The sequence below is a fragment of the Pongo abelii genome, chromosome 10 (genome assembly GCF_028885655.2).
Source record: "Pongo abelii isolate AG06213 chromosome 10, NHGRI_mPonAbe1-v2.0_pri, whole genome shotgun sequence".
In the NCBI taxonomy this organism is placed as follows: Eukaryota; Metazoa; Chordata; class Mammalia; order Primates; family Hominidae; genus Pongo; species Pongo abelii.
In genome coordinates this window covers 117956813-117980997 of record NC_071995.2, presented here as the reverse complement: position 1 = coordinate 117980997, position 24185 = coordinate 117956813, and the positions used below count along the sequence as shown (strand labels likewise).

General features: G+C 44.3%; 1 protein-coding gene and 1 long non-coding RNA gene across 2 annotated transcripts in view; one reads left to right on the top strand and one right to left on the bottom strand.

The window, feature by feature from the left end:
- SRRM4 (serine/arginine repetitive matrix 4) overlaps positions 1–24185 on the bottom strand; it is a 182802-nt gene that overhangs the window by 32832 nt on the left and 125785 nt on the right. Inside the window, exons 3-8 of the mRNA XM_024256814.3 lie at positions 15746–15832; positions 13116–13187; positions 9876–9902; positions 8702–8752; positions 5369–5467; positions 426–582 (exon numbers count right to left, since the gene is read on the bottom strand). Of these exons, the coding sequence (XP_024112582.1) occupies positions 426–582; positions 5369–5467; positions 8702–8752; positions 9876–9902; positions 13116–13187; positions 15746–15832 (493 nt within the window). The remainder of the gene's footprint in view (positions 1–425; positions 583–5368; positions 5468–8701; positions 8753–9875; positions 9903–13115; positions 13188–15745; positions 15833–24185) is intronic.
- On the top strand, positions 10062–13360 carry LOC129049253 (uncharacterized). Its single transcript, XR_008512190.1, has 3 exons — positions 10062–10301; positions 12215–12335; positions 13165–13360. It is a non-coding gene; the product is annotated as an uncharacterized LOC129049253 (long non-coding RNA).

Genomic DNA, 24185 nt, shown 5'->3' with positions numbered 1-24185 from the left:
ATGCTGCCAGCCAGCTGGCATAAAAGATGCAGACTTCATGTAAAAGCTGGAGTGCCTCTGTTATGTCAAAGAGCCCTTCTTTTCCTTTCTCTCCCAAAAATAAACAACAAAAAATCCTCCTATGGTATCTTAAACATGTCTTCCTGCAGATATCACTCTGGAGACAAGTATTTATTTGTCAACATTCCCCGGATAAAAAGACTGGGTATTTAGTTTTTCTCCCCCTGCCCCCCAAAATCCCCAAGCGAGTGTTGCCAAAGTCTGGTGAATGATCATTTGGTTCATCATTAATGAGGTCTGGAGCCAGTGGGATATTTTGTCAGAAATTGAATTAAAGTGTATCATACACTGCCCTGAACTTGTGCCTCCACATCCCCCAAGTGTCATGGCCAAGGCTGGCAGAGGAGGCTGTGAAGAATACTTACTACACCCCTGGCTGACAGGTAGCCAAGCATCTGGAGGGGTTGACTGGGCGGGCGACTGGACTGGGCCTCAGGGCTGTCCTTGCAGAGGGTCTTGGAGCAGCGGCGGGAGTGCCTTCGGCGGGATTTCTGCCCTTCCTCAGGGGACCGGGCGCGGTGCCTGGGGATGGGGGAGAGAGACCTGAGGGTCTTTTGAAGGGGAGCATGGTAGGGAGATGGATGCAGGACCAACAGGATCTGAGGATGATAAAGTGTGTTGGGGGTGTTTGTATATGTTCATATGTGATTTTGTTCCTAGGTAAGTCTGCATGTGTGTGTATGAAAGCTGGACTGTGTGTATACCCATTTATTCATTCATTCATCCATTTAACCATCCATTCATCCATTTAACCATCCATCCATCCATCCATCCATCCATCCATCCATCCATCCAACCATTTAGCCATCCATTTGTCTAAGCAACCATCTATTCATCCATCTAACTAACCATCTCTCAATCATCCATCCACCAATCCAACCAATCATGTATCCATCCATCCCTCCATCTAACCATCCATCCATCCTTTCATTTGTCTAAGAAACCATCTATCCATCCATCTAACCATCCATCCATCCATCCATCCATCCATCCATCCATCCATCCATCTGTCTAAGGAACCATCTATCCATCCATCTAACCATCCACCCAACCATCCATTCATTCATCTATCCATCCATCCATCCATCCATCCATCCATCTGTCTAAGCAACCATCTATCCATCCATCTAACCATCCACCCAACCATCCATTCATTCATCTATCCATCCATCCATCCATCCATCTGTCTAAGCAACCATCTATCCATCATCTACCCATCCATTCATTCATCTATCCATCCATCCATTCATCCATCCATCCATATAACTATTCATCTATTCATCCATCCATCCAATCATCCAACCATCCATCCATCCATCTATCCATCCATCCATCCATCCATCCATCCATCCATCCATCCATCTATCCTTCCTTCCATCTGTTCATCCATCCAACTAACCATCTAACCATCCATCCATCCATCCATCCATCCATCCATCCATCCATCCATCCATCCATCCATTTATCCATCTAACCATTCAGCCATTCATCCATCCATCTATCTAACCAACTGTCTATTCATCCATTCATCTACCTATCTGTCCATCTATTCATTCCTTTATTTATTCATTCTCTTACTTGTTCATTTGACAAATACTACTTCATGTACCTGGAACTGCTTTGGGGTCTGAGGATGCAGCTTTAAAAACAGAAAAGGTCCCCATCCAGATTCAGTTATTCAGTTTAACGTCACTTGTGTGCCTCTCTGATTGTCTGTCATGTGACTATGTGTATGTCTGGGTGTGTCCATCTGTGTTTCCATGTGTTTGTCTATAAATGTAACTGTGTATAACTGTGTGTCTTTGTGTATGTGACTTTGCCATCTGTGAAATAAAGACATCCTGTTGACTGTCACCCAAAACTTTAGTGAAAAAAATGGCTGACAAAAATGACAGAGATGCCTTCTGCAAGTTTGTCACGTCTAGATCTGGCTGCTTGGTCTGCAGTAAAAACCAAAGGCATGTCTGACTTCTTAGAAAGGGCATGCTCAGACTCTGTATATCTCATTAGTTCTCTGAGCCACGGAAGTAATAAAAATAGCACATTATGGATTTGCACGGTATGTAACAAACCTCTCTTGAAGCACTTTCACAGTTTTCCCTAGAACTTGAAGACATAGACAGGGCAAGGTATTACTTTCCCATTTTACAGATGAGGGAGCTGAAGCTCAGAGATGTTTAGGGATCTGCCTGAGGTCAAACAGCCTGAAAGTGGCAGAGCAAGGGCCAGGGCAGTTTTTTGCCACTCTAGGAACTAGCGCCTGGGATTCGTGCCCTGGAGTGCCCCTGACTGCTCTGTGGCTTGAAAATCACATTTCTACTGAATGTGTAACCTGTGTGCCAGCTCTCAGTTTGCTTCCATTTCTGCTAGGAAGCTCCTCAGCTTAGTAGGCACTGGGAGCTCAGATGCCAACACCATCAGGAGGAGATGGGACAGCAGAGGAGGCCTGGGGTAGTATTTGTGATGTTAACTATTTATTTAACAGGTAAGTTGCTAGAGCCTTGTATGATTCTCTGGCCCAGGCCAGTAGGGCTTAGCTGCCGAGAGATAATTCAGCCTGGGGTATAGGTGAAGTGCTCAGGCTGAGTCACACCAACCTGGTGCCTATTCCAGCTCTGCCAGACACTTCTAGCTCTGTGACCTCGCTCAGATCCCTTTGCCCACCAAAAGGCAGTTGTCTCTGCTGTAACAGATCAGAGATGTGGTTTAGCTCATTTGGCCAACATTCTCCAGAAAAGGGCCACCAGGAGTCCACCTGGGGTTGAACAAACATTGTTGTCACTCCCTGATATCATAGGGAAGTTTCAGGTGTCTCTGTAAGAGGGTGTTAGAAAGAACCTATTATAGGCTTTGGGCTGGTGATAGGTGGTTTGGGCAGCATTTACAGATCTGGAGCTTTGTTCTGAATTGGATGCTGCCAGGAAGTGGGGGTAATTCTGACTGGGTGTCTTCATCAATCTTATCTAGAAAGAGGGAGGACTAGACCGAGGCTAAGCCTGACTGCCGAGGAAGCAGCAGTCACTCATATTAGGCAGGGTAGAGAGATGCTTGGTCACTTTTGTGTTTTGCGGTGTTCTCATCTGGGCTCAGACTTGATTACAGAGGGGGCTTAATTTTGTCTTGAGCAATCAGGGCTGCAGAGTGGCCTTGTTGGATGGTGATATTCTTGGAAATTATTGATGTTCAGCAGAAACACCAAGGCCTAATTGTGATAGTAGGTACCAAGGGCCTCTTCCTCAAATGCTTCCCACACATCACCTGGGGAGATTTAAAAATCTCACTGTTCTGGTCTCATCTCATCTGGATTAAATCAGAATGTTTAGAGGGTGGGATCCAGGCATTGGCATCTTTTATAACTTCCCAAGTGATTGAAAAGGGCAGCCGAAGTAGAGAAGCACCGGCATAGCACATAGTGTTATCAGAATGATGAGAGAGAAAATGTATTGAAAATCTTAGCACAGTGTCTGACACGGAGCAGGATTTGGGTAACTATTCCTCTCCTGCCTCCTCTTTCTCCTTCTCCCCCTTCTACCTTCTCCTTCTCCCCCTTCTACCTTCTCCTTCTCCCTTTTTCTTTCTTTTTTTTTTTTTTGAGACAAACTTTCACTTTTGTCACCCAGGCTGGAGTGCAATGGTGCAATCTCAGCTCACTGCAACCTCCATCTCCTGAGTTCAAGTGATTCTCCTGCCTCAGCCTCCCGAGTAGCTGGGATTACAGGCGCCCACCACCACACCTGGCTAATTTTTGTATTTTTAATAAAGACGAGGTTTCACTATGTTGGCCAGGGTGATCAGTAACTCCTGACCTCAGGTGATCCACCCGCCTTGGCCCACCAAAGTGCTGAGATTACAGGTGTGAGCCATTGCACCCGGCCCCTCCTCCCTTTTCCTATAGACATTCTGCTTTATTTGGGAAAAGTGGGGCCAGGGCAATGAAATTTTAAAATCTACCCTGGTGATGTGAACGGAGAGTCAAGTGTGAGATGCATTTGAGAAAGAAAAAAGCAGCCCCTCACATCTGGAAGCTGGAGGTCTCAGTGTCCCCATTGAACGTCAACAATTCCAAACACCAACAAAGCCCCAGTTCTTATTCTTGCTCTTCTCCTTCCCTTCCTCCTTCTTCTCATCAACAAGATGCCTTCTCAGGTTGGGACAACCAATGTATTAGCATAGAGAGAGTCCAGGTTAGGAGAAAACTGACTTGAAAAGGCATTAGAGTGAACTTTCTACTTTGCAGTGTTTGGTTTTACATAGTTTGCTTAGCTTCTCTGTGCTTAGAGTGGTCCCTTAGTGAAGTCTAGAGCCACGTTCCCTGATTTCAATCCTAACTGTCACTTAGTTGCTAAGAGACTAGCAAATTCCTTAACCCCCCATGCCTCAGTTTTCTCATATTTAAAATGGGGATAACAATAATGCCCACTTCTTATGGTTGTAGAGAGGATCCTGCAAGTGGATGTACAAAGAGCAGCTAGGGCCGGGCGCGGTGGCTCACGCCTGTAATTCTAACACTTTGGGAGGCCAAGACCGTTGGATCACTTGAGGTCAGGAGTTTGAGACTAGCCTGGCCAACATCGTGAAACCCTGTCTCTACTACAAATACAGAAATTAGCCAGGTGTGGTGGTGGGCGCCTGTAGTCCCAGCTGCTCCAGAGGCTGAGGCAGGAGAATCGCTTGAACCCAGGAGGTGGAGGTTGCAGTGAGCCAAGATCACCCCACTGTACTCCAGACTGGGCTATAGGGTGAGACTCTGTCTCAAAAAAAAAAAAAAAAAAAAAAAAAACAGCTAGTATGGTGTTGTCATTCCTATAAGTGATGGCAGCAAGACCTTTTGGTCTCCAGCCCTTTCTCTTGTTTTTGTTTTTGTTTTGAGATGGAGTCTTGCTCTGTCACCCAGGCTGGAGTGCAATGGCGTGATCTCCACTCACTGCAACCACCATCTCCCGGGTTCAAGTGATTCTCCTGCCTCAGCCTCCAGAGCAGCTGGAATTAAAGGCGCCCACCACTACGCCCATCTAATTTTTTGTATTTTTAGTAGAGACAGGGTTTCACCATATTGGCCAGGCTGGTCTTGAACTCCTGATCTCGTAATTTGCCTACCTCGGCCTCCCAAAGTGCTAGGATTACAGGCGTGAGCCACCGCACCCGGGCTCTCCAGCCCTTTCTCTACAGGGAAGTGGTGCCAGCTGCTGAGTCTGAGGAAGGGGGCCAAACCCTGTGCTGGAAGTGTGGAGGCGAAGCTAGTGTTAACAGTGTCTTAGCCTGGGCTCCGCTGTGGCTGACAGAAGAGGATCCCGGGGCGAGGGGTTACCTGCTCTCATAGCTTGAGGGGCGGGACTCCGAGCTCTGGGACCGCGAGGGGCAGCGGTGATGGCGGTGGCGGTGAGACTTTCGGGGGCGGCTTCGAGATCTTGGGGGGATGAGAAGGAACGAGTCAGAGGAGAGGAGAGAGAGAGAGTAAAAAAGGGAGAGAGAGAGATTTGATCTTGTGACACCCATTTTTCCTTTGCATTTGTCACCATCCCTCCCGAAGTTCTCCATCTCCCTCAACCCCATGTGTTAGTCCAGCTTCCTGCCTGGGTGTTGGGTAGAGGGTTCCGTAACCAATAGTACTGAACACGGGTGAGCAGAAAGGGGTCCTCTGGAGGGAGTGTGGATGACTCAGGGCCCTCCCCGCTCCCCAGATGACACCCTAGGCAGAAAGTCACTTGCCCATGTCTCCTCTGCATCACTCAAGGCAGGCGCCTCAATGTCACAGAGCTTCAGGGGCCATTCGGGGAGCATAAATATGTGAATCAGCCAAGCACTAACACAATATCAACCAGAAGCCCGAGTTAAAACAGAAGGAGCTGCTTTGCCTCCAGAATATTTGTGTGGTGATCCTCTAATTTTTCAAGTGAGTGTGGAAATACCGATTTTTAGGTAAAATATTCTTATTTTAAATAGAAGCTGATTTTTTTTTAAAGGCACCTTTTTGGGCAAATGAAACACATTTGCAGAGTAAATCAGGCCTTTGGGCTGCCAATTTACAACCTCAGACCTGGAAAATTAAGTCCAGGTTCTTAGCATGGAGTCAAAAGCCTTTCAGGATGGGCTACAAACCTCATTAAAAACAAAAATTAGAACAACACCAATTACTACCACTACCACTAACAATGGTGTTACTACAGGTTACTTCAGCTATTTCTAAGTAGTAATAATTCAGAAATAGTAGTGGCAGCAGCAGTGGTAATTGAGGATATATAAAGGATGTCAATGGTTTGGGCCAAACGTGAAAGCCAGCGGGAGTTAGAGATGATTCTGTTGGGAGGTAACTTGGTTATCTCAACAAAGGACTCAGGGATTCTTCAACGTAATCATCAGACTATATCCCTTCCCTGCTTAACACTTTCCCATTGCTCTCATATCGAGTCCAAACTCTGATCCTGAACCTCAGGCAGCTTCAGGAGCTAGCTCTTCCCTAGTTCTCTGGCCTCACTGCTTGTCTTCTACTGCCCTGGCCTGGTGGGCTAAAGCAGCTCTGAACTGTGTGTATGCTGGCTCACACATTTCCCAGTTCATGATGTCTTAGGGATGATAATGACAACAATGGTGATGATGACAGGTAATCCACGTCTAATATATACTTCATGCCAGGCACTGTATTCTAAGCATTTTTCTTAAAGGGATTCATCTATTCTTCATAACAACCTATGAAGTAGGTTCTCTTATTATTCCCATCTTACAGATGAAGAAACTGAGGCACAGAGCGTTTAAACCACCTGCTTAACTTGCAGCCTAGAATGGTTACTTCCCATCCTCACCTGCGGCTTAGACGCTGCCTCCGGCGGGAGACCACCAAGCCCTTTTCCCAGTGCCTGTGTTCCCAGAATGCCCAGGGTTTCATCTGCTATGCTGTGACCAGCCCTGCATCTGGCTCCTGTGAGCTCTTCAAGGCCAGGACAGTGTCTGGCTCATCTGTGTCCTTGGGCCCAGCACAAGGCCAGTCACATAGTAGGGCCTCATTAAGGGATGTTGAATGAAAGGAGGCCAACTCACTCCAGCAGCCACTTGCCTGGAAGCAGCCCTGACCGTGGACTTGGTAAGAATAAGCCATCGTTTATCTTGAATCCTCAAGATTCCTAGCCTTATTCTTCTTGTTTTTTCTCTCTTGCCTCTTGTCTTTTGGCTTGCACAAGCTTTCTGATACCCTGTTAGCAATTTCTGGGGCTCATCCAGCTCTTGCTACCGGGGAGGGTGGCCACCTTGCTGCCCTTACGCAGGCAGTCCTTATCTCAGTGATGGTCCTTCCTAGCGCTGTTGAGGTCTGGGCCTACCCCCTGGCTCTGTGGCTGCCTACCCTGGGGCCCCACTGGTCAAGTGACACCGAGATTGCTGAGAACGTGTACTCTATCTGTGCGTAGTGTGAAAGCACATTCAATACATGTGGCCAATAATTGTCTCTTGACTTGAGCTGAACAAATTTGATAAGGAAGTTCTTCGATCAGCTAACTCAAGGCTCTACTGCTTTCTTCTGGAGCATTCCCCAGGCCTCTGTGGTGGTGGCTGAAATGCCCTCCTTTGTCCTGACCTTGGGTGAAAAGACCGTTTAGGGCAGCAAAGCTGGGCACCCTCCCTCTGCATCCCTGCCTCCTCTTTTTCCTCCTTGGCAGTCAACTACCTCTCATCTTATTGTCTTTGATCCTCTCTTTAGAAGCTTCTTGGCAGGAGATAAAATATTAGTTGATTGGAAAACACACGCACTAACACTTGCAGGATATAAAGTAGGTAGGTTGTAACCAAATTTACTTTTAATTTGGCTGGGAACTGAACTCCACAGGCAGCAGTGGCTGATTTGAATTTCTACTACCAGCTATAAACTGTGAAACAGCTGGGGCCCCAAGACTGGAGCTAGGAGCTTCACTGACATCTCCACACTGTAAATCCAACAGTCAGCACATGAATTCATACACATGCTCACACACGTGCACCCATGTGATCACACCCCCATGACCACCCATGCACAGGTAAAAACCACCATACAACCCCTGTGCACAAAATATACACAGGTACTTACACAGTGCACACACACAGTGCATAGAATTTAGTGTGCCCTGTGTATGCCATTCACGTTCATGCTCACACAAGCACAGACACACAAATGCATTGGTGTAGGCACAAATATAGACCACACAATGTTCCCATATTGTATACATTTGTACACACAGTGTACAAAAATGTAAAAATGTACAGACATCTACAATGCACACACTAGATATATACAAACTATGTATAAATATACACACAAGGTATACTCACAAGGGACACGCCAGGCATACACATTCACCCTTTCATGCAACATAAACAAGCGTGCATACACATACACATCATATACACACGACCCGGTGCACTCATACATAACTAAACCTACAACACACGCAGTTATGCCTTTCTGTCCCTCCCTCTCCCCTTCCTTCCTTCCTGCCTTCCTTCCTTCCTTCCTTCCTGCCTGCCTTCCTTCCTTCCTGCCTTCCTGCCTTCCTCTCACCTGCTCACCTTCTCCTCCCTTTCCCTGTTTATTGCAACTCTAAGACTCTGGCTTTTAAGAAGCCAAATGCCCCAACTCCTCAAACTGATGAGTGCATTCCAGGTAGCATCTACTTACTGTTTCTTGTGCCTCTTCTCATCTCTTTTTTTGCTTTTTGGGCTAGAGGAGCTAAACAAGAAATGGTCAATTAATTGAAAGATGCAAAATTCTAGTTAAAGATAAACAAGTAGTTAAAATGCTTAACACACAGTGTGAGATCCAGGCAGTTTTGGAATGGACACCGATCATTGCCTCAGACTGGAAAATTCACTGCCAACATTTTCATGCACCTTGAAGCTAGCCACAGGATCTATCTTCATGTTGAGACTCACCCCAGGCAGTGGGAGAGCCCAGGACCTTGCTGACAGATCCAAATTCAACTGGACCCAAGATCCACCTCTGCTTCTTAGCTGCTGTGTGACATCAGGGTAGTTACCCGTCCCTCTAAAACCTGGTTTCTTCAACCGTGAAATGGGGCCATTACTCAAGCTGCAGAGCTGAGTGGACAGATGACATTGGCAACCAATATCTACTTATTAAGTGAATAAATGACAGGGCTTTGCATTTTGCAAATTGCTGTAGATGTGGTTATTGTTATTTAAGAAGCCATCGTCACTCTCCTTATCCTCTGTCTACAGATTTGGTTTTGAATTTCGGCTCCGATACCTTCTGGTTCTATCTGTGGGCATTCCTGTTACGTTCTCTCTTAATCTCAGTTTCCTCATCTGTAAAATGGGAACAATAAACATATCCACTGTGCAAGGTTGTGGTAGGGATTAATGAGCATTAAATACATCTATACATGGAACAGACTTAGCTCAGGATCCAGTTTGGAGTGAGGACCCCATAAGTAATAACTATTTGTGTTCACCTGATGTGTCCAGTATACGAGGACTTGGCCCTGTTCCTTGGCCAGATCTGGGAAGGTTTTGGTGGCGTGATAGGACTGATGTTTCCCTATGTGCCCCAGTTCAAGATTCCAACCAGCGGCAGGGGTAACAAGACATTCTGGGGTCGAGACATTGATAGGGCTGGTCCAAGAGCAACCACCTGGCCTGATGGAGTCAAAAGCTGGCTTGGAACGCTCAGAAAAAGCAGCCCAGACCTTCATTTTGGAGGAAACTGAGGCCCAGGAAGACAAAGGGGTCATGCCTAAGAGCACAGATAGAAACTGAGGGCTGACCTAGAAGCTGCCCAAAGCTGGCTGAGAAAGCAGAAAGTTGAACATTCAGTTAGAGAACAAGAGTCTTACCTGTGCCTTCTCTTCTTGGAGAATGACCTGAAAAGAAAGAAAGAAAAAAAATGAAAAAAAATGAAAGAAAAAAAGGCAGAGAGAGAGAGGGAGAGAGAGAGAGATGGAGAGAGGGAGAGAAGGAAAGAAAGGAGGAAGGAAGAAAGGGAGGGAGGGAGAAGGAAGGGAGGGAGGGGAGAAAGTAAATATAAGTGAGTTTGAAAGTTTTTTTTTCCTGGTATGAAGGTATCAGTGTGTTTGTGATCACGCTACAGGGGGTCAGGACACCTAACTAATCCTCCTCCTCTCTTAGATTTCAGAGACTATGAAAATTGTATGGGAGACACTGGTTTGATTCAGAATTTCCAGATCAAAGCCTACCAGTACTTCAATGTTCCCCCCAAAATGTCAGTAAATCTGTCCTGGATGAGGCTGGATGAGGAAAATGTAAGAGAGAGTCTTCTGCCTTTCCCCTCCTCCATTCTCCATCTCATCTTCTCTCTCCCTTGTTGTCCATTCCTCCTCCTCCTCATCCTCATCATCACCGTCATCATCATGAGACAGCCAGCTTCCACATGTGGAACTCTTACTGTGTGCCAGTTTCTGTACTTAGCACCTGTCACACACAGTCTCATTCAATCTTCCCCAAGCCCTGTGGAGCACTATTAACAACCATTTTACAAAGACACTGACGATCAGAGAAGTTGATTAAGTTGCTCAAACAGCATCACCCATGTAGCTTCTTCTCATTCTTCAGTGCTCCAGTTGGAGGCCGTCTTCGCCTTGTAACATTTTCTGAGTCCCTCAGGCTGGTTGGGTGCCTCCCGTCTACTCCCCCAAGCTCTGGGTGAGCCTCTGAGCTTATCATCGTCAGGGTACAGACTTCTCCATATTAGAATGACCGATTTTCCCCACTAGAATGTGAGAAATTGGAGGGCAGGGACTGGGTTTTGGTTTCTTTTCTGGGACTCAGATGGGTGTTCAATAAATAGATGTGAAAAATAATTTTTTTAATTTTAATTTTTATTCTAAGTTCTGGGGTACATATGCAGGATGTACTGGTTTGTTACATGTATATGTGTGCCATGGTGGTTTGCTGCACCTATCGACCCATCACCTAGGTATTAAGCGCAGCATGCATTAGCTAGAAAAATGAAAAATTTTTAAAAACTCGGAAGCCTTGCTGAGGAGAGACAAAAAAAAAACAAAACAAAAATCTCAGTGCTTTCGCTACCCCTAGGTCCCATCTCCAAAAGTGTCAGCTATTATTAACCAAACATTTCAAGAGCTTGGAGAGGCTGGACCAGGAGTAGGATGGTGCTCGGGAGGTCAGGGTTTGGGAAGGAACAGCAACAGAATTTCCCCTCCTAATCATCTCCCTCATATGAACCCCTTACTCTGTAAAGCTCTAAGACCTGGGCTGACCAGGCAGGAAAAGCCTGTTTCTGACTGTCTGTCAGTGTCTTTCTCATGAGAATGAACCTGTGAGTGAGAAGCCCCCTGGCTTCCAGAGCCCAAATATGGGAAAGTTGTTCTCTCTTCCCCCAGTGAACCCCCAAATTGGGAGGAGCTGCTCAGCAAAGGAAGGAGATAAGGTGGCCGTCTAGAATCATAAGTGTGGGCCATTGCTGCTACAAAGGACTCTATGATGGGAAAGATTTCTGACACCAAATTAACAACATTTCACTAATTAGTTTGCCCATGCCTTATAGTAAACACAAACTCAGATAACATCAGTCAGGAAGTCTGGGCAGGTGGTTGACACAACCAGTGAGAGCAAACTGAGTTTGAGGCCATTCTAGCAACCAGCACTGAGATGTGGTCACATCCCTGGATTGGGAAAAGCCACACTGGTGCAACTTTGAACTGGACTTGAGATACAGGGGGAAACCCCAAACAACCTCTTACCTCTCATTCATTCTGTTGTTAATTGCACAAGTAATCTACAATTGATGTAGGAAAATTGGATGATATGGATAAGCAAAAGTAAAATATAAATCACTCTTTTCCCACTATCTGCAGCTCACTATAGCAAATAACTTGTATAGGGAGCTTCAAACTTTCTGCCTCCAGGGGCCAAGCAGGCTTTGTAAGTGGGCAGAGCAGGCTGGACAGGTCCTAAGGCCAACTGGAGCACAGGTACCCACTCTGTCTAAATGCATGGCAACTCCTTAGCTCCAGGGGATGGCTGCTCGTGGGAAAATAAGCCCAGAGAAGACAGACCTTCTGACTCTACAGAGGAACTAGAAAACTGAATTTCTGTATTGCAGAATCTTCCAATTATAAAATGTTGGTTTGGGCCATAAACCACAAACCTGAGCCCTCTGTTGTATATCCTTGTTTGTTTGTTTGTTTTTTAGACAGAGTCTCACTCTGCCGCCAGGCTGGAGTGCCGTGGAGTGATCTCGGCTCACTGCAACCTCTGACTACCCGGTTCAAGTGATTCTCCTGCTTCAGCCTCCCAAATAGCTGGGATTACAGGTACATGCCACCACACCCGGCTAATTTTTGTATTTTTAGTAGAGACTGGGTTTCACCATGTTGGCCGGGATGGTCTCGACCTCCTGACCTCGTGATCTGCCCGCCTTGGTCTCCCAAAGTGCCAGGACTACAGTATCCTTTTAGTCTTTTCCTTCCCCTGTAAACATACACCTGTGTGTGTGTGTGTGTGTGCACAGTGAACACCAGGAACATGGGCCCAGTTCATAATGTGCTGTAACTACCGTCCCTGCATCCTCATGCACCAGCATGGGCAATCTCAGCACAGCTGTGTTTTTCAACATGATCTCATTCTCTAGCATGCAATGGACTGACAAGAGGGGCCTTTCCTTGGGAATTTGGAACAAGGAACAAAACAGAGAGATTCAGTGTCTCCTTATAACTTGGCCTGCAACATGGAGAGATGGGGCAGGGTGCAGCCATGTCCCTCATGGGGACCAGGAGACAGTGGGCACTTCAGGTCCCAAGTGGGTCCTATCAGCTTTCCAGTCCTTGTTCCAGCCCCTTGCTCAGGCCTGGCTGATCCCTGAGTCACTCCTGCTTCTTTATAATCAAGTCCTCCTCTGGCCTCAGTTAGCACGTGTGGACCTCTAGTCTTCGCAGCCACAGTCCCAGCTTACACAAGACACAAATATGTAAAAAGACGTAGATAATTATTTTACGTAAATGACATGATATGCTTCAAGATGACCTTTTGGTGCCATCAACTGTCCTCCCCACCCCACCTGGGGAGGTCTTGTTTGCAGAGAAAAAGGACAATACCTGCGTCGCTTATGTTTCTTGGAACCTTTCTTCTTCTTTTTCTTGGCAGGCGATGGGCTATAGGATGAGGACCTGCCAGGGCCAAGAAGACACACTTCAGAAGGAGGCTCTTAAAGGCCACGGTTGGTTTCAAAAAGAACCTTGCCCAGTCCTTATACAAGGTTTTAGCTCTTGCAGGAACACACATCAAGGATAATATCCATGCTGATACTAGCTTGCATTTGTAAGCAATTTTTAATTACTCACAAATTTAATTTTACTTTTCATTTGCTTTTAATTTTTAACAAGTTAATGTAAACCATTACCTTGTGTTTTGTAAGCATTATCTCATTCAATCCTTCCACACACTTCTTAGGTAGATACAATTGCTACCCTCCCTTTTCAGACAAAGAAAATGAAGTTCAGAGAGGTGAAGTGACCAGCCCAAAGACACACAGCTAGGAAGTAGATGAGCTGGGATCCCACTGGTTTTTGCTCTCAGTCACCATAGCACCTCACAGCTGCCTGCCTGGTCAAGCTGGAAAGGCTTCCTTCTGTCTGTTGTTCTCCCTTCAAGCTGCAACCCTCCTCTCAAAGTCTCAGGGTTTCTCCTTTGCCCCATCCTTTGTCTCTCTCGTAAGACTGAGCCCCTGAAGGACATCTTGCCAGGCTGCGGCTGCATGGATAGTGCCATCAAAGTGTTACCTGAGAAACAGAGCTACTCTGAGTCCATGCTGATGACTCAAGACTGAGGCTCAGGTGACCTAAGTTCCAATCTTGACTCTACTACCAACTCGCAGAGCCACCTTGGGCATCTCAAGGCTCATCTCTAAGTCTCTTATTTCCCTGCTGACAAAAGACCAGGGTTGAAACAGATGAGAGGTTACAAATTTAATGCTAACAGAGACCTCTCAGGTACATGAATGGATGAAGCAGGCTGGGTGGAAGACAGTAGGGAGTAGTGGGGACTGTGGGGAACCAAACCAGAGAGGTTCTGGCTGGAGGGGGGTCTGCTTCTCAGATTAGCCGAAGATCCTGTGTAGGAATGCAGGTCTGGGCTTCTACAGCACCTGCCTTTTCTAAAGGAGCCTCCAAAACTCCACATTTTCGTATGAAATCTCCCAATTTGGAAATGTTGACCACCAATTAAAAAAAAAGTCAAATCACTTTGCAGGTCAAACAAAACATGTCTGCAGAAGGGAATGGCTGAGAAACAATTCAGCCTTCAAGGAATCATAACATTTGTCCCCAGACACATGCTCAGTGAACATTCATTGGATGAATGAGTCAATTAGTGAATCTTAATATCTGAGGTTTCCTTTTTTAGAGTATTCTCTGGCCCACCCCCCAAATTAGGAAATCCAAAGCACTTGCCCCAATTTCATCTTCTACCCTACAATGGCTAGGACTCAGAGTCTTCACCCATATTTTCCCCTGGCTCCTCTTTGAGCCTGTCCTTTTAGAATGAGGCTAAGGGGTGTCTGTGAAACAAGGTTCCAGAAAACCTGGAGTTGAAGCCCGTCATCAGATGCTGCTCTCTGCTGCCCCCTACAGGTTTCTATAAATACTGCCTCAGAAGTTTGCTGTGATTCTCAGTTGGCAGCCTTAAGGGTTAAGCCTGCCCCTCTGGAGTTGGCACATTAGAGATGCTTCTAGTCTAGTTAGTGGCAGCCTACAAGCAAATCTGGAAATCATTTTAAATATAAAAAAATTTTAGAGGAATTGGACATAGAAAAAATGCATAAGATACCAAAGAGTCAATAGCTGGCAAACAAACACCACCCCCCTCCTCCAAAACCCACCTATTATCCTAGACATTTAACTAGCTAGGTGGGTGTAGTAGAACCAACTGAGGACCTGGCATCAAGCCCCTGTAGATCCTGTCACTCCCTCTGTGAGCCTTTATTTTCTCATCTCTAAAATGGGGATAATAATGCTTTCCTGGTAGACAATGGTCAGGGATAAAAGAGATAATGAAGATCACAGTGCCTAGTGTAGTCCTCTGCATCTAGTAAGCTCTCAAAAAAAATTCAATATTCATGCTAAAGACTATGCTTCCGGCCAGGCGCGGTGGTTCACGCTTGTAATCCCAGCACTTTGGAAGGCCAAGGCAGGCGGATCACAAGCTCAGGAGATCAAGCTCATCCTGGCTAACACAGTGAAATCCTCTCTCTACTAAAAATACAAAAAAATTAGCCAGGCATGGTGGCGGGCGCTTATAGTCGCAGCTACTCGGGAGGCTGAGGCAGGAGAATGGAGTGAACCCGGGAGGCGGAGCTTGCAGTGAGCCAAGATCATGCCAGTGCCCTCCAGCCTGGGTGACAGAGCGAGACTCCGTCTCAAAAAAAAAAAAAAGACTATGCTTCCTATTAATTAGTCATTTACTATGTGCCAGGTACTGTGACAGCCGCTTCCACATTAATTTTTCATGTAATTTTCATGAAATCTCAAAAGGTAGATATTATCACCATTTTGGAGAAGTATAATAAAAACAGGAACAGAGATGTAAAGTGACTTGCCCAAGGTCACACAGCTAGTTAAGCATCAGAGAGGGGATTTGAACCCAAGAGGGAGCCACTGTCTGACTTTGAAACCCATATTTTGTCCCTGCCTGCATCCTACAGGTTTTATCTCCCTCTTGGTGCTCTTACCTCCTTCTCTTCTTCCGAGTGGATTTCTTCTTTTTCTTCTTTCCCCTGGAGGAAGGTGGTGGTGTCAAGTCTTTGTCATGAGAGGCACTGTGAGGAGCAAAGAGAGGAGCATTAGATAACTCATGGTTCCCCAACTCCCCAACCAGAGCTGGTGCAGCCAGGGAAGGACCCAGGTCCTTGGATGATCAAGGACCCATAGCCAGTGCCTCATTACCACCTCATGGCTGATTGGGTCACACTTCAGACTAAGTACTAAATAAGGACTTAATGCCGAACTAATGAGACAGACGTTGTATGTTACCCAAACACCAACTGATTATTAAAAACAGAGTTATAGAGGTTAACTACTCCTTAATAGATTTATTATTGAATTTGCAAATGGCTTGCCTTGGTAAATAAATCACTTTTTAAATAATTCATCAGCCGTTCAGCCCCCTCCCTCCCCAATATATCGTGTCCGTAGTTCCTGCTGGAAATTTAATAGGAGGCGGAAGGTATGTTAAGTAGCAGCTGATTATTAAAAGTATATTTGCCAAGGTCTAATGTAACGAGATACGTATCTTATATTGCCTCGCAGATCCTCAAAAACCTCCACTCTTCAAGAATAATTATTTCCTGTTCAATTAAATTCAAATGCTGAGGCTGCAGTTAAATGAAGTCAAGTTATCTTCTTTTATAATTGGGGCAGGCTCCAGGGATTTTTTTAAAAACACTATCCCATGGCAAAGGAAGATGGTTTTAGATGAAAAACTGCTTGGGAATTGGAACATGCCAACCTAGTGGAACCTCACGGGGAAAACATAATCTTACTACTAATATTATTGTCATTATTTTAGCAGTGACACAACTAGCATTTATGTGCTTGTTATGTGCCAAGTTTTTTATATATTAGGATACAAACACTTTGAGAATGGTATGACTTTTACTGTCTTGAGGCTCAGAAAGGTTAATTAGCTTGCTGATGGCTAGACAATTAGAATGTGTCCAGGCTAGGATTTGAATCAAGGCTTGTGTGATTCCTACCCTGAGATTTTCCCCACAAAACCAGCTGCCTTCTCAAACTTGTTGGTGTGGCCAATCATCTGGAAATTACCCAACTTTTTATAGAATATCATAAAGTACTGCTGTATTTAATTCCATTTTAAGAATCTGGATCATTGTGATTAGTAGAAAGAATGACAAAATGGTTAGAATATATGTCAGGGTCTCTATCTCCAGCAAATAAGAATCACATAGCTGTATTTATAATATTTTCAAGAGAGCCACTTTTTAAAAATTATCAGATGTCATTTTATTGAAACAGCTGGAAGAGAGACTATTTATCTTATTGAGCTTTTCTACTAATTTGCTTTCCTGAATGTGGAACTTTTGATGTGCTATGTTTTTTTTTTAATTTTAATTTTAAATTTGTACATTCCGGGCTACATTTGCAGGATGTGCAGGTTTGTTACATAGATAAATGAGTGCCATGGTGGTTTGCTGCACCTATCAACCCATCACCTAGGCATTAAGCCCAGCATGCATTTGCTGTTTTCCCTAATGCTCTTCCTCAGCCTCCACTCTCCCCCAACAGGCCCCAGTGTGTGATGTTCCCCTTCCTGTGTCCATGTGTTCTCAATGTTTACCTCCCACTTATAAGTGAGATCATGCAGTGTTTGGTTTTCTGTTCTTGCATTGGTTTGCAGAGGATAATAGCTTCCAGCTTCATCCTTGTGCCTACAAAGGACATGATCTTGTTCATAGTATGGAATACTGCATAGTATTCCATGGTATATGTGTACCACATTTTCTTTATCCAGCCTATCATTGATGGGCATTTGGGTTCATTTCATGTCTTTGCTATTGTGAACAGTGCTGCAATGAACATATGCATGCATGCATCTTTATAATAGAATGACATATATTCCTTTGGGTATATACCCAGTAATGGGATTGCTGGGTCAAATGGTATTTCTGGTTCTAGGTCTTTGAGGAACCACCATCTTCCACAATGGTTGAACTAATTTACATTCCCACTAATAGTGTAAAAGCATTCCTATTTCTGTACAACCTTGCCAGCATCTGTTGTTTCTTGACTTTTTAATAATTGCCATTCTGACTGGCGTGAGATGGCATCTCATTGTGGTTTTGATTTGCATTTCTAAGAGGGTCCCTTTTAGTAGGTTAAAAATAAGTATCACAGGAATTAAGTACCTAACTACTTAACTACACTTATATGTTATAAAGCACAAGGCACAGTATGCATGTCCAGGAAGCAAACAGGATGCTTGTGTGAACAGGATGGGCTACTTCCAAATTCTTTTTTTTTTTTTTTTTTTTTGAGACAGAGTTTCACTCTCTTGCCTAGGCTGGAGTGCAGTGGCATGATCTCAGCTCACTGCAACCTCCATCTCCTGGATTCAAGCGATTCTCCTGCCTCAGCCTTTCTAGTAGCTGGGACTACAGGCTTCCGCCACCAAGCCAGGCTAATTTTTGTATTTTTAAAGTAGAGACAGGGTTTCACCATGTTGGCCAGGCTACTCTCGAACTCCTGACCCCAGGTGATCCACCTGCTTTGGCCTCCCGCAGTGCTGGGATTACAGGCATGAGCCACGGTGCCTGGCCACCAAATTATTTCCTTAAAGAGTGCTTGTCACAGGGCAAAAGCCTAATCAATATTTGCTGAGTGACCAAAAGAGAGAACAAACGAATGAAATAATTGAGCTTCTTGTTAAATCATCTTGTTTCATAGAAACACTTCCCAGTCCAACAGCTACTGGGAATTTGAGTGGGGAAAAAATGAAAGGAGAAAAACTTGAGAGAAAAAAAAAATCTTTTAGAGTGTGTCTTACAAAATGAGGAAAGAGCCTATTGTTTCAGTCAGCTATAACTTCTGGAATCCCAGGGTCCCGGGGAAGGATGATTTGAGAAATTCATCCTTGATTTGCATTTAAGTAATGGGGTAAAACTCAGAAAGCCCTTGAATTTGGAGACATTTGAGGTGTGTGAGATGGGGATCATCAACTCCCTCAATAAATCCCAAACGCCTTTACCCAGGTAGGTCTACATTTCTTCTACCCCCTATTTTTCCCTACACTAGTTCTACATGTACCATCAGAGAGGGTCAGGAGGGAGCAGAACAGTTGTTAAGTATACCCTGGTTACAGGTGCAGGGGTTAAGTACATAATGCTTGTGTATGCTGTAGTTACATATGCATGGCTAAATACAGTGATGAAATATATGACAGTTCAATAAGTATCAGTTGAGTATGCAGTGGTTACATGTGCAGCAGTTAAGTCTGTAGTGGTTAAACAAGTGGTAGTTAAGCACACCTTGGGGAAGTAGCAGAGGTTAACTATTCAGTGGTTAAGTGCTCAGCAGCTATGTACACAGTAGTTAAACATGCATCAATTAAATATGCAGTGGTGAGGAGGTTCCAAGATGGCCGAATAGGAAGCGCTCCAGTCTACAGCTCCCAGCGTGAGTGATGCAGAAGACGGGTGATTTCTGCATTTCCAACTAAGGTACTGGGTTCATCTCACAGGGGCTTGTCAGACAGTGGGTGCAGCCCATGGAGCATGAGCCAAAGCAGGGCGGGGCATCACCTCACCTGGGAAGTGCAAGGGGTCAGGGAATTCCCTTTCCTAGCCAAGGGAAGCCGTGACAGAGGGTACCTGGAAAATCGGAACACTCCCACCCTAATATTGCACCTCTCCAATGGTCTTAGCAAATGGCACACCAGGAGATTATATCCCGCATGTGGCTTGGAGGGTCCCATGCCCACGGAGCCTCACTCACTGCAAGCACAGCAGTCTGAGATTGAACTGCAAGGCAGCAGCGAGGCTGGGGGAGGGGCATCCGCCATTGCTGAGGCTTGAGTAGGTAAACAAAGTGGTCAGGAAGCTCAAACTAGGTGGAGCCCACTGCAGCTCAAGGAGGCCTGCCTTCCTCTGTAGACTCCACCTCTGAGGGCAGGGCATAGCTGAACAAAAGGCAGCAGAAACTTCTGCAGACTTAAACGTCCCTGTCTGACAGTTTTGAAGAGAGTAGTGGTTCTCCCAGCACAGAGTTTGAGATCTGCGAACGGACAGACTGCCTCCTCAAGTGGGTCCCTGACCCCCAAGTAGCCTAACTGGGAGGCACCTCCCAGTAGGGGCTGACTGACACCTCATATGGCCAGGTACCCCTCTGAGACGAAGCTTCCAGAGGAAGGATCAGGCAGCAACATTTGCCATTCTGCGATATTTGCTGTTCTGCAGCCTCCACTGGTGATACTCAGGCAAACAGTGTCTGGAGTGGACCTCCAGCAAACTCCAACAGACCTGCAGCTGAGGGTCCTGACTGTTAGAAGGAAAACTAACAAACAGAAAGGACATCCACACCAAAACCCCATCTGTACATCACCATCATCAAAGACCACAGGTTGATAAAACCACAAAGATGGGGAGAAACCAGAGCAGAAAAGCTAAAATTCTAAAAATCAGAGTGCCTCTTCTCCTCCAAGGGAATGCAGCTCCTTGCCAACAATGGAACAAAGCTGGACGGAGAATGACTTTGACGAGTTGAGGGAAGAAGCCTTCAGATGATCGGTGATTACAAACTTCTCTGCACTAAAGGAGGATGTTTGAACCCATCATAAAGAAGCTAAAAACCTTGAAAAAAGATTAGACGAATGGCTAACTAGAATAAACAGTGTAGAGAAGACCTTAAATGACCTGATAGAGCTGAAAACCATGGCACGTGAACTACATGATGCATGCACAAGCTTCAGTAGCCAATCCAATCAAGTGGAAGAAGGGGTATCAGTGATTGAAGATCAAATGAATGAAATGAAGTGAGAAGAGAAGTTTAGAGAAAAAAGAGTAAAAAGAAATGAACAAAGCCTCCAAGAAATATGGGACTATGTGAAAAGACCAAATCTATGTCTGATTGGTGTACCTGAAAGTGACAGGGAGAATGGAACCAAGTTGGAAAACACTCTTCAGGATATTATCCAGAACTTCCCCAACCTAGCAAGGCAGGCCAACATTCAAATTCAGGAAATACAGAGAATGCCACAAAGATACTCCTCGAGAAGAACAACTCCAAGACACATAACTGTCAGATTCACCAAAGTTGAAATGAAGGAAAAAATGTTAAGGGCAGCCAGAGAGAAAGGTCGGGTTACCCGCAAAGGGAAGCCCATCAGACTAACAGCTGATCTCTCGGCAGAAACTCTACAAGCCAGAAGAGAGTGGGGACCAATATTCAACATTCTTAAAGAAAAGAATTTTCAACCCAGAATTTCATATCCAGCCAAACTAGGCTTCATAAGTGAAGGAGAAATAAAATCCTCTACATACAAGCAAATGCTGAGAGACTTTGTCACCACCAGGCCTGCCTTACAAGAGCTCCTGAAGGAAGCACTAAACATGAAAAGGAACAACTGGTACCAGCCACTGCAAAAACATGCCAAATTGTAAAGACTGTCGATGCTAGGAAGAAACTGCATCAACTAATGAGCAAAATAACCAGCTAACATCATAATGACAGGATCAAATTCACACATAGCAATATTAACCTTAAAATGTAAATGGGCTAAATGCTCCAATTAAAAGACACAGACTGGCAAATTGGATAAAGAGTCAAGACCCATCAATGTGCTGTATTCAAGAGACCCATCTCACCTGCAGAGACACACATAGGCTCAAAATAAAGGGATGGAGGAAGATCTACCAAGCAAATGGAAAACAAAAAAAAAGCAGGGGTTGCAATCCTAGTCTCTGATAAAACAGACTCTAAACCAACAAAGATCAAAAAAGACAAAGAAGGCCATTACATAATGGTAAAGGGATCAATTCAACAAGAAGAGCTAACTATCCTAAGTATATATGCACCCAATACAGGAGCACCCAGATTCAAAAAGCAAGTCCTTAGAGACATACAATGAGACTTAGACTCCCACACAATAATAATGGGAGACTATAACACCCCACTGTCAACATTAGACAGATCAATGAGACAGAAAGTTAACAAGGATATCCAGGAATTGAACTCAGCTCTGCACCAAGCAGACCTAATAGACATCTACAGAACTCTCCACCCCAAATCAAGAGAATATACATTCTTCTCAGCACCACATCGCACTTATTCCAAAATTGACCACATAGTTGGAAGTAAAGCACTCCTCAGCAAATGTAAAAGAACAGAAATCACAGCAAACTGTCTCTCAGACCACAGTGCAATCAAATTAGAACTCAGGATTAAGAGACACACTCAAAACTGCACAACTACATGGAAACTGAACAACCTGCTCCTGAATGACTACTGGGTACATAACGAAATGAAGGCAGAAATAAAGATGTTCTTTGAAACTGATGAGAACAAAGACACAACATACTGGAATCTCTGGGACACATTTAAAGCAGTGTGTAGAGGGAAATTTATAGTACTAAATGCCCACAATAGAAAGCAGGAAAGATCTAAAATTGACACCCTAACATCACAATTAAAAGAACTAGAGAAGCAAGAGCAAACACATTCAAAAGCTAGGAGAAGGCAAGAAATAACTAAGATCAGAGCAGAACTGAAGGAGATACACAAAAAACCCTTCAAAAAAATCAATGAACCCAGGAGCTGGTTTTTTGAAAAGATCAACAAAATTGATAGACCACTAGCAAGACTAATATAGAAGAAAAGAAAGAAGAATCAAATACACGCAATAAAAAATGATAAAGGGGATATCACCACTGATCCCACAGAAATACAAACTACCATCAGAGAATACTATAAACACTCCACACAAATAAACTAGAAAATCTAGAAGAAATGGATAAATTCCTGGACACATAGACCCTCCCAAGACTAAACCAAGAAGAAGTTGAATCCCTAAATAGACCAATAACAGGATCTGAAATTGAGGCAATAATTAATAACCTAGCAACCAAAAAAAGTCCAGGACCAGATGGATTCACAGCCAAATTCTACTAGAGGTACAAGGAGGAGCTGGTACCATTCCTTCTGAAACTATTCCAATCAATAGAAAAAGAGGGAATCCTCCCTAACTCATTTTATGAGGCCAGCATCATCCTGATACCAAAGCCTGGCAGAGACACAACAAAAAAAGAGAATTTTAGACCCAATATCCCTGATGAACATTGATACGAAAATCCTCAATAAAATACTGGCAAACCATTATTTTAAATCCAGCAGCACATCATAAAGCTTATCCACCATGATCAAGTTGGCTTCATCCCTGGGATGCAAGGCTGGTTCAACATAAGAAAATCAATAAATGTAATCCATCATATAAACAGAACAAAAGACAAAAACCACATGATTATCTCAATAGATGCAGAAAAGACCTTTGACAAAATTCAACCACCCTTCATGCTAAAAACTCTCAATAAACTAGGTATGGATGGGACATATCTCAAAATAATGAGAGCTATTTATGACAAACCCACAGCCAATATTATACTGAATGGGCAAAAACTGGAAGCATTCCCTTTGAAAACTGGCACAAGACAGGGATGCCCTCTCTCACCACTCCTATTCAACATACTGTTGCAAGTTCTGGCCAGGGCAATCAGGCAGGAGAAAGAAAGAAAGGGTATTCAATAAGGAAAAGAGGAAATCAAAATGTCCCTGTTTGCAGATGACATGATTGTCTATTTATAAAACCCCATTGTCTCAGCTCAAAATCTCCTTAAGCTGATAAGCAAGTTCAGCAAAGTCTCGGGATACAAAATCAATGTGCAAAAATCACAAGCATTCTTACACAACAATAACAGACAAACAGAGGGCCAAATCATGAATGAACTCCCATTCACAATTGCTTCAAAGAGAATAAAATATCTAGGAATCCAACTTACAAGGGATGTGAAGGACCTCTTCAAGGAGAACTACAAAACACTGCTCAACGAAATAAAAGAGGACACAAACAAATGGAAGAACATTCCATGCTCATGGATAGGAAGAATCAATATCATGAAAATGGCCATACTGCCCAAGGTAGTTTATAGATTCAATGCCATCCCCATCAAGCTACCAATGACTTTCTCCACAGAATTGGAAAAAACTACTTTAAAGTTCATATGGAACCAAAAAAGAGCCCGTGTTGCCAAGACAATCCTAAGCCAAAAGAACAAAGCTAGAGGCATCACGCTACCTGACTTCAAACTATACTACAAGGCTACAGTAACCAAAACAGCATGGTACTGGTACCAAAACAGGGATATAGACCAATGGAACAGAACAGAGCCCTCAGAAATAACGCTGCATATCTACAACAATCTGATCTTTGACAAACCTGACAAAAACAAGAAATGGGGAATGGATTCCCTATTTAATAAGTGGTGCTGGGAAAACTGGCTAGCCATATGTAGAAAGCTGAAACTGGATCCCTTCCTTACACCTTATACAAAAATTAATTCAAGATGGATTAAAGACTTAAATGTTAGACTTAAAACCATAAAGAAC